The 10,225-nt window shown below is 40.0% G+C and overlaps 1 protein-coding gene across 1 annotated transcript; it reads right to left on the bottom strand.

The window, feature by feature from the left end:
* Positions 1-3,129: 3,129 nt before the first annotated feature.
* LOC146620604 (uncharacterized) lies at positions 3,130-5,769 on the bottom strand. The gene is made up of 8 exons (XM_085367740.1): positions 5,471-5,769; positions 5,210-5,384; positions 5,024-5,107; positions 4,776-4,921; positions 4,496-4,579; positions 4,196-4,377; positions 3,613-3,837; positions 3,130-3,527 (listed from the first exon to the last, which is right to left on the bottom strand). The coding sequence occupies exons 1-8, from the start codon at positions 5,767-5,769 to the stop codon at positions 3,130-3,132; spliced, it is 1,593 nt and encodes a 530-aa protein (XP_085223866.1).
* Positions 5,770-10,225: the final 4,456 nt, after the last annotated feature.

Below are 10,225 nucleotides of genomic sequence, written 5' to 3'. Positions count from 1 at the left end.
ACATTTATTGATGAAAACAGTACAAAAAACCAACCATTTGTACACATATTTACAAATGGCCTGCTGAGTGGTGCATGGAGCATGTTCATTGGTTCATGGACCTCCCTGAACTAATGGCATTTATTGCAATTGTCATCTTGCAGGGGGTTTACAGGGTTCCATCGGTAAATGACTGCTGGTCAGCAAACCTGGGAAACCCACAGATAATTGGAACTATGGCACGAAACCGCTTCCAAGACATCATGCAACACTCCACTCCCCCACCCCCTCAATCACTCACCCCCACTCCCCTCCCTCCAGAATTCCTAGGTAACGACCTAATATACATATGAACGACTCCAGCATTTGACTGACTGCTCTCCGGCTTTTAAAGGTAGAAACGCAAAATGATGACTCCGCAGGGGTCTAAGGTAGAAAACCAAAATGACTGCTCTCCGGGGGTCTAAGTGCTAATGATATAAGTTTGCATATGGTAGAATGCTGCATGTAATCATTTGTGTGTAGAAGTATATGGTAAATATATAAATAATAAATATACAAGTATATAGTTGGTGGCATATTGAAAGAATGTCTCATCCTAGGAGGTCTGTAACATTTTAGGATGTTCACCCCCACATCCTAGGAGCATGAGAGAGGTCGTACCTTGTCTTATTCTCAGTTCTGGAGACTGCACTTTTGCTAGCAAGAAGTTTCTCTTCTCTGAGTCTTTACTGAAGAAGTGTTTTAGACTATATTTCTTAACAGACACTGACTGCATGAGCCAGTGAACGACACCCACTGAACGACACTCACTGAATGAGCCATTGAACGACTCATTGAATGAGCCAGTGAACGACACCCACTCAACGACACTGACTGAATGAGCCAGTGAACGACATCCACTGAACGTCCCAAATGTTATTCTATGTAATAATTTCTGAAAAACCTTTAGGTATTTATTTTATAAAGTGCATTAGTTATGATTTCAAGTATGGTTTTAGGAAATTTTTCCTCCATATGTACAATTATATAAACATACAGACACACAGACACCTTTTAAGCCCTTGTCCTCTGATCAGGTGTCCATGTAGCATTTACCTGGACCACTGTCGCCAAACCATCTGTTTCATAATACATGTAATGTTTAATCCGCACTGGTCACTCCACTTTATTGTCATTGATATTTATATTTAAAAGTGCAATACTGTAATTTTCTGCTGCTCATTCCTGTGCAATATCCCATCTGCCCTCCCGTCATATTTCTTTTCAAGATTTTCTTATTTAATCACTAGTGTACATATATTTATAGATACATATATATTTAGTCATCTTTTCTCTTTTACCATGTCTCTCTAATATTTTGCTCCTTACTATTTTTCTATTTTCTTATTATTTTATTTTCCTATATTTTCTCCTACTGTATCAAGCTGCTGAGTGACTGCTGCTCGTCAAACACATTTCATTGCAATGTTGACCCTGTGCTAACTTGCATATGACAAATAAAACTGAAAACTGAAAACATGTAAGCTTTTTCTCTTTGGTTTGTTTGAGCGTTTGTTTTTTAAATACACAGCAAGTGTCACACACACTCTCTCTCTCTCTCTCTCTCTCTCTGTCTGTCTGTCACACACACACACACCTCCACATTCCAATCTAAGGAACAAACGCTCACTGAATTATAAATAAAGACCGGGGCAGTTCCTCAAGGCAAGGCAAGGCAAATTTATTTGTATAGCACAATTCAACAACAAGGTGATTCAAAGTGCTTTACAGAGACATTAGAAACAAAAACAAATAAAAAGCATGATTTAAAATAGATTAAAACAAGCAAAGAAACAAACTAACTAATTAACAAACAAACAAACAAAACAGTATATAAAATCAAAACAGATCAGCATCAGAACTTTAAAGTCTATCCTCTGACGGACAGGCAGCCAGTGTAAAGACCTCAGAGCTGGACTGATGTGGTCCACTTTTTTGGTCTTAGTGAGGACTCGAGCAGCAGAGTTCTGAATGAGCTGTAGTTGTCTGACTGATTTTTTAGGTAGACCTGTAAAGATGCTGTTACAGTAATCAAGCCTACTAAAGATGAATGCATGGACTAGTTTTTCCAGGTCCTGTTGAGACATCAGATCTTTTATCCTTGAAATATTCTTGAGGTGATAGTAAGCTGACTTTGTTATTGTCTTAATGTGTTTTTCTTTTCTTTTTCAAGTTTAGGTCTGCATCCATCACTACACCCAAATTTCTCGCCTGGTTTGTGGTTTTTAGATGTATAGATTGAAGTTCTCTGGTGACCTGTAATCGTTTTTCTTTGGCGCCAAAGACTATTACCTCAGTTTTGTTTTTGTTTAGCTGGAGAAAATTGTGGCACAACCAGTCATTAATTTCCTCAATGCATTTACCAAGAGCCTGTACAGGGCCTTGGTCTCCTTATTTATCTTATTTATCCAAAGTGCGACACCTGAGCGCAGACCCGGGCTGTTAAACAAATATGAGTCAATGCAGATGTCAGACAGACTGTCCAAATTCTCCCAAAGAATCTGCAGGCACCTGTTTAAAATTGGCTTAGGATAGAAAATTCTAAGTCTATTATTGAGATATTCTTATTTTCTGTTAGTAGTTAATCTTTCAAATGACAAGAGATAATGCCTAGATATCTCACCTCATCTTTCATCTGTGTATTACATATTAACTGCAGGAGACACTCATGTAGAGCTAGTATCTCACATTTATTATTATTATTGTTATTATTCATCTGTAAACCTGACGTGTTTCATAATCACCTTGGCTATGTTAATCATCATGCTCTTCAGGAGGCGTCAAGACGCGGGGAACACAAATGAGAAATTAAAATGGAGCCACAGTGGAAGCAAAACCAGACACCTGAACATGGAAACACAAGACTTTCACAATAAAACACGAAACAGTGAACGTAAATAATACAATATGAAGCAGAGTGAAATTTGGAAACATCACACTTTATTTCAATACGTAAATTAAAACAAAACAAAACAAAACAAAAAACCCTCAAACCACATTTAAATTACATGCAAGACAATGTAAAAACAGCTGTGTTTTTTAAGAATAAAATCACTACATAAAAAAGCCCATGCAAAGAGAATAGGAAAAGAACAGATAAAATGAAAGTCAGCTGTCCAGCCACTCCAAGTCTTCCCCTTCACCACCATAAGATTTCCGAGTTACTCCGTAGTCCCATAACACCTCCTCACCAACTGCGATGTCCTTCAGGGCAATGAAAAGTATTGTCTCCTGAGGTCCTGCAGGGAAGTTCATTGTAAACTTCTGGGGCTTGATGTTTGGATTTTTTCGGGAATGGTTCATTCGCCTCCCATAGGTGTCAATGTCGGGATGACAGGCACAGGGGAATGCAGTGGCATCGATGCACATCCCTCGGTCACACTCGTCCCTGAAGAAGAACAGATACCCCGACTGGGGCCTCCGTTTCCCTTCTGCTTCAGTGATATATGTCCCGTGGTAATCGCACACTATATCCCCTTTGTGGAAAGGCATAAGTGCGATCACACCTGTAAGTTGAAAGAGACCATCGGTCATGACAGGGCTCTTAGAAACGTTCACTTGCAATTTGTCTAAATGTTGTGTGCATTTTACCTTTGCCCTTCCGTTCCCCGAAGTCTTGCAAAGCCAGGCCCTTCCACTTCTGCTCTGCAATCGAAGACATGAGGGACTGGTTGTCTTGTATACTGGGCTGCGGAACAACCCAGGCCTGCAAGATGGCATTGACAGTGGGCTTGTTGGTGTGCCATTTCTCCTTGTCCAAAGCCATCTGCACACGTGCAGGCTGAGGTGGGTTTCCTCTTCTGCCAACTGACTGACCTAAATGAAGTGGTCACAAAGCGACGTACAAGAAATAATGCAAGTGATTATTGCGGCTTAAAAATGAAAAATCAACCATATGCATTTTAGTCAATCACGTATTTGTACCTTAAAATATTCCTTATATTTATAATTGAGCTATCTGTGTATATTTGGGTGTACAACATTGAGTGGGTTATACTTACATGTATTGTATTATTTAATTAGTTCAGACTGTTACTGCTATTGTCTCTACACAAGTGTAACCCACATAATTTTCTTAGAGATTATTAAAGTATTTTCATTCTGAAATACATACAAAACAAACAAAGCAATGCAACAGAAGCAGCTCCATTAACATGACATGCCCAGGCCTTACCGAGAATGTACCCAACTCTTTTCTTCAGCTGAATATCCCTCCATTTCTTGTAGTGGTGTCTGTGCTGTGGAAAGCCAGCCTGTACACACTGCCGTTTGGATGGTGGCTCTCCATTCAGGGTGACCGGGAAGGCCTGGAGGAAGGCATCCCATTCTTGGAGTGGCAGGTGCGTAGATGATGTGCTACATGAAAGGTGTAGAGGAGGGGATGCATCAAATCCATCAAAAGTTTTTAAATGTGGAAACGTGTAACACAGGTTGACTTGTGGTAGTGTGTGATATTTTTAAAAAAAAAGTGTACCTGGCCTGTCCTGGTGTCGGTAGTCCTCCTACTGAGCTTGATGCTGACTCAGCCATAGCATCCCCAGGTTCAGTGCTCAGGTATCTGTGGTTTTTAATGCATGCAAATTAATTAGAGAGCCCAGAGAGATGAAAAAACCAAAATACAAGGGGCGAACATCTCTGACATACAGCAACATATGTGGCTGACTGTTATGAGTCCAGGGTTAGGGTTTCTCTGTCAGATCAAAGAAACAAATCTTTCTTAATATGCTATTGATCCAGTTAGGTCAAGCACTCACCTCGCTCTCAGGCGTTTTACATCTAATGATGGGTTGGACAGTGGGACCCCACATTCTCCTAGGAAGAACTTGCCCCTGTCATCGCTGCCAGCAATTTGATTTTCCAAGGACACTGGACGGATGTTCCTAAAATAGCAGTCCAACAACTGCAGAGAAAAAAAGGAATCAATGTTAAATATCTCATAAAATCAATTCACAAGGTGCCTATAGAGCAAGAAGAGAGTCGCTGCTGAGAATGAATGACTTACTTGTTCTTCCTGGCTGGTTATCTTCAAGTTACCACTCAGCTCAACACCATCAGCTACTGCTTTCCGCGCCATCCAGTCCTCTACCTGTGTATGTAAAAAAAAAGGTGTTGGAGCTTAAAGAAATACAGACTTACATCAGCTGTCATTTCACTTATCGTGCACTTTGGTTGTTGGTGGCGCACTTACACAAAGTTCTTGAACAGCATTTCCTGTCAGTCCATGTTGTAAAATCAGGATGGCCTCACAGTACTGTCTGAAGGTAGTCATTGCAAATGTGGGGATGCAATCACCGCCAGAAAGTCTTGTGTGGAAATATTCAATATCCTTCTTGGCCACAGCAAGAATTTCCTTCTTATCAGACCTATTGCAAATGTGACAGAGGTAAGACATTATTGAAAGTTTGTATGTGTCATCCAATATGTGGAAGTGGCAATAAGGTCATCATACCTCGCTGTTGGCACGACTGTCGAAAACGCTTGGGGACTGTTCGTGATGATAAATCCACGTGTTTGAAGGCGAGTGCAGAGTTTAATGCAAGATTCTTCATCCTTGCAGTACTCCTGGAGCTCTGAGAAGTTCCAGACTCTACCTTCATTAGAAAACAGCTTCTGTGAAGCAATGGCTCTGGAAGCTTCTTCCTCACATTTCTGTGGTGTGCAGTCTTTCAGGCACACTCTGCTCAGGTGTGTGCGAATGGACTGTTGCGGCTTTTTACAAAGCAGGCAGTAGACAACGTTTCTCTCCATCTTGTTTGCACTGTAAATACAAAGAGTGAGAGGCAGAAAGTGAGAGAGAAAAACTGCATATCAATTTAGTTTATTTTGATAGTATGAGAAAACAAACAAAGAACAACAACAATACATCCACACACAAACTTTGCTTCCATCCCACCCCCCAAAAAAAACTTAAAGAAAAAAAAGTTTTAAAACAAGTTTTAAATTTTAAAAATGAGGAGAATGGCACATGCAAGTTTTACATGTTCAACCACTTAAAAGCCCAACAAACAGTACTTACATTAAAATTGAACCGTTGTCTTCTGTTGTCGTCTTTCTCTCTCTCAGTGTCCTGCGGAAACAGAGTGGCAATAGCATATCACAAGTTGGCTACATTTATGTCCTTGTAGCTGTATGCTTCCCCATCCCCTTTTGCCCACTGAATGACAAAATGACAGGCCCACTTTTATCACCTACTGAACAACCCACTAAACGACCCACTGAACGACCCATTGACCCACCCACTGAACTGAATTTCTTGGTGAAAAATGTTTCTCATGTTACTTTAAGAGCTGTTAAAACGAACTAGTCCATTCTCCCGAGTGTTACTTTGTGTGTGTGTGTGTGTGTGTATATATATATATATATATATATATATATATATATATATATATATATATATATATATATTTTTTTTTTTTTTTTTTTTTTAAACTTTTCTATCAGTCCTTCACAAAGAGGGAACAGTCTGTCTACATATTGGCCATCTCTCAGCTGGTGCTGGTTCCTGCTCATACTCTTCCTTAGGCGCTTGTGACTGTGTCCCCCTGTATCATCAAGGGTCCCAAAGCCAACACAGATGACCCTGCTAAAGTGGGTCCCCCAGTCTCTCCTGACTCTGGACATTTGCAGGTTCTCACACCTGGAAGTCAAGCAGGTCATAGGCTGCAGCACTGAAACACAAGTTACAGTTATAGGTAAATGTTCATGTACCTATAACTGTATGTATGAACAGTTTATGAACATTCAGCTCATAGATTTCTCACTTCTGAACTCTTTTAGTGTGTTTTTTTTCATTTATTGTTTAATCATGTGTGTGTGCCTGTGTGTGGTTATGAGCACCTTCTACAGAAGCATCACTGAGAGTATTCCCATTTAACACTCGTAATAACACACGCTGAAAATACTCCTTCTGTTGTTCTTTTTCAGTACTGTACACCACCTGATGGTTTTGGCTCCTGTCTCTTTTTGCTTTCTCTCTCATTGTGGAAAAGCATTATAAACATGCCAAAGAGAGATGGGTTCATGCATTTCAGTTTTAACTGTTAAGCATTCTGTGTGCATGCCTGTCTGGTTGTGTGTGTGTGTAAGACATTTGCTGTGTATGTAACCTTCCTGTCGTTGCCGGGTCAAATCTCACCAATTTACAAATTTAAAAAACCCTCACCAATATTGGGTTTTACATCTGAGTGCCTCAAGGCCTTAGTACGTCCTCCACACTATGCACTTGAACATATTAAGGTGATGAGAACTTCTTTTGTTTAACTTTGAGTGTTTGAATCAAGTTTGTTACATATGTGGGAATAGGAATCCACCCCCACCCCACCCCCTTTTGCCTACTGAATGACAAAATGAAAGGCCCACTTTTCCCACTTACTGAACAACCCACTAAACGACCCACTGAACGACCCATTGACCCACCCACTGAACTGAATTTCTTGGTGAAAAATGTTTCTCATGTTACTTTAAGAGCTGTTAAAACTAACTGGTCCGTTCTCCCGAAGTTTACTTTGTTCTTCTAGACCAGGGGTAGGCAACCTTTCTGATGGCGAGTGCCATTTAAAATGTCCTCAGAAGTCAGTGTGCCAAATGATGTTATGGTGTTATAACATCATTTGGCAACATAATAATGGTGTTATTTGTCTCTCAGAAACAGCTCATAACTTTCCTTCAACTCATTCCTGTCACCTAAAAGGTAAACCTTTCTCCATCACCTGTCCAGCTCTGATGATTCAGTAAGGACATCTCCTGGATTCATCTTCATGTTTCCCTCTCACCAGATATACAAACCATCATGAGCAGCAGCTTTTACAGCTGTGGCTCCAGCAAACATCAGCTGATACTAGAAAGTAATATCAAATTCCAAATTCTAACAGCAGCTGATCAAGCTTAAACGTGCTGCTCTTGTTTAGCGCAACATCCGCTGGTTTCTTCTTTCTGGCGCAAAGTGGGCGATAAATAAACACGAGAAAAGCCGTTGAAGTAGCAACAGGAGCGAGAGGGGGGAGAATGAGAGGAGAAGAGGCAGCTGACAGCGTAAAGACAGAATAAATCTAGCTTTGTGTCTTTTTTTCCATTCTAGCTGAAGTCCGGGACAAACTGTGTTCCTTTTCACCTTAATACAAAACGCGTGATATTTTCTCTGAATGAGGGTTGATTCCGTCTTTTTTACAGGCAACTCTACTAACTAACCTTATGAATAAAATACAGTTCACTATGGTATCAGTAACATCAAAGCACCCGCCCAGCTGTATGGAAACTCCATCATGCTAGCTAGGTATTGTAACTGACTGTAAAAAGTCAGCATAACAAAAATAAACTCCACCTAAAATTGGTTTATATCTGACCCAGATAGACTGCAGGTCATAACTTCTTACCATAAGTTCAGTTCACCTGATACTCGGACAGGTGTCCTGCCAAACTAGGTATCCCCGACAGAATTTGTTTCCCCTGCGTCCGGAGCACACGCTGGACTGTCCAAATCACGGACAAACAGTATCCCACATTGTTGATTTTTAGTTTACAAACACTTCTCATAATGACTAACTACTCCTGACATTTTTGAGAAGTTAGCTCTTTATACAACGAAGTTATAGTGGGATACAAATAATATCAGGCTGATCCTGCCACAATTTGTTCCCCCTGTGTAAATCACGGACAAACAGTATCTCACATTGCTGATTTTTCATTCACAAACACTTCTTATTATGACGCATTACTCCTGAAACTTTAGAGGATTTAGCTCTTTTTAGAGTAAAGTTACAGGAGAATAAAAATAGTTATCAGCCAAAATGTTAATGTTTTATTAAAATAATCCCATCTGATACCCCGTGAGATGAGAAAAGATAAGATAACTCTTTATTGTCATTTCACAGTCATACATAGTACAGTAGTACAATGAAATTGGAAAACTGTCCTACGTCGGCTTTTCCAATAAATAAATAAATAAATATATATATATATATATATATATATATATATATATATATATATATATATATATATATATATATAACATAATTTTCTGTTGTAACCCTCAAACTGAATGGTAATGTAACGATACTAATTTTTCACTTTTTCACAAAATGAAAACATCAGTACTTCCTGCGTGCTCCCAGCACAGGGGAAACTACCTACTTTGGCACAACAGATCCAAGTATAAAAACAATGCTGTTCACGGTTGAGGTAGTGTCCAAACTGACGGACAGAGATTCAGTCACAGGTAGATGTTCCCACAGCTCTTTAAATGAATTCTGGCTGAAGGGTAGATTCTGATTAAAAACCAAAATGCCATCCTGCCTCAGTTAAAAAGGTTCCTAAAACTGTACTGCCTGATCAGTCACTGTACACTGTTAGGTTGTGGAAGATAATCCCTCGTCCTCCTCATACTGCAGACTGTTTAGGAAACTTGGCTCAGAGCTGCAGAAGTTCTTGACTGTCGTACATTTGTGGTTAGTCTGATGAAACTCATTTTCAGTGTACTGACTGAAAGTGAACAGCGGGTCCTCACTCCACGTCTGTGGTAAAGGGTTAGGGTGTTGAAAAAAGATCAGGGAACCAGCAATCGCCGGTTCCTTGAGATGCACTCTCCACCGTGGGACAGGATGGTGGTACCCCTGCCCCAGTTCAAAAAAATTGCCCATCTTGGGTTTACGCGCATCTACTGAGCTCTTCGCGACGTTTCGGCGTTCCTTCGCCTTCTTCAGGCCGAGCTCAGTGTGTCTGTGTTGTGTGCCTTGTGCCAGAACTAAACTGAAAATATTAGAGCAATATTTCAATGAAATATCCTGAAACGCGTACCTTCACTCAGAAATCGGGGCTGGGGAAACAAAAGCAGAGTCTGAAAGTTTGAGGACAAACAGTCAAATCTTTTTCTCTCTCTCTTTTTTTTTTTTTAAACATGTCATAAAGACGAGACCCACAAACTCAGTATGTCTACTCATTAGCTACCTTGCATTATAAATATATAAAGTTTTAAAAAGTGCTTATTAAAAGAAACTATAGTGATGTGATAACTTCCAGCAGTGTCATTCTCATTTTTGTTCTTGACCAGCATTAATACGAAATGTCAGGGAGAGCAAAACGGTCGTCCTTCACAGTCCTCCTCCAACACTGACAAGGATTGTCCACAAAAAAACCCCAAAAAACCCCCCCAAAGAACTGGTCTCCCATTAACATTCATTCAACGTGTACACAAAGATAGACGTTT

Source organism: Diplotaxodon limnothrissa, linkage group LG12 (assembly GCF_057381915.1).
Source record: "Diplotaxodon limnothrissa isolate DT_005_m linkage group LG12, D_limnothrissa_male_GT1.1, whole genome shotgun sequence".
Classification (NCBI taxonomy): Eukaryota; Metazoa; Chordata; class Actinopteri; order Cichliformes; family Cichlidae; genus Diplotaxodon; species Diplotaxodon limnothrissa.
Note: the sequence above shows the minus strand (reverse complement) of the source record. Positions and strands in the feature narration are given on the sequence as shown.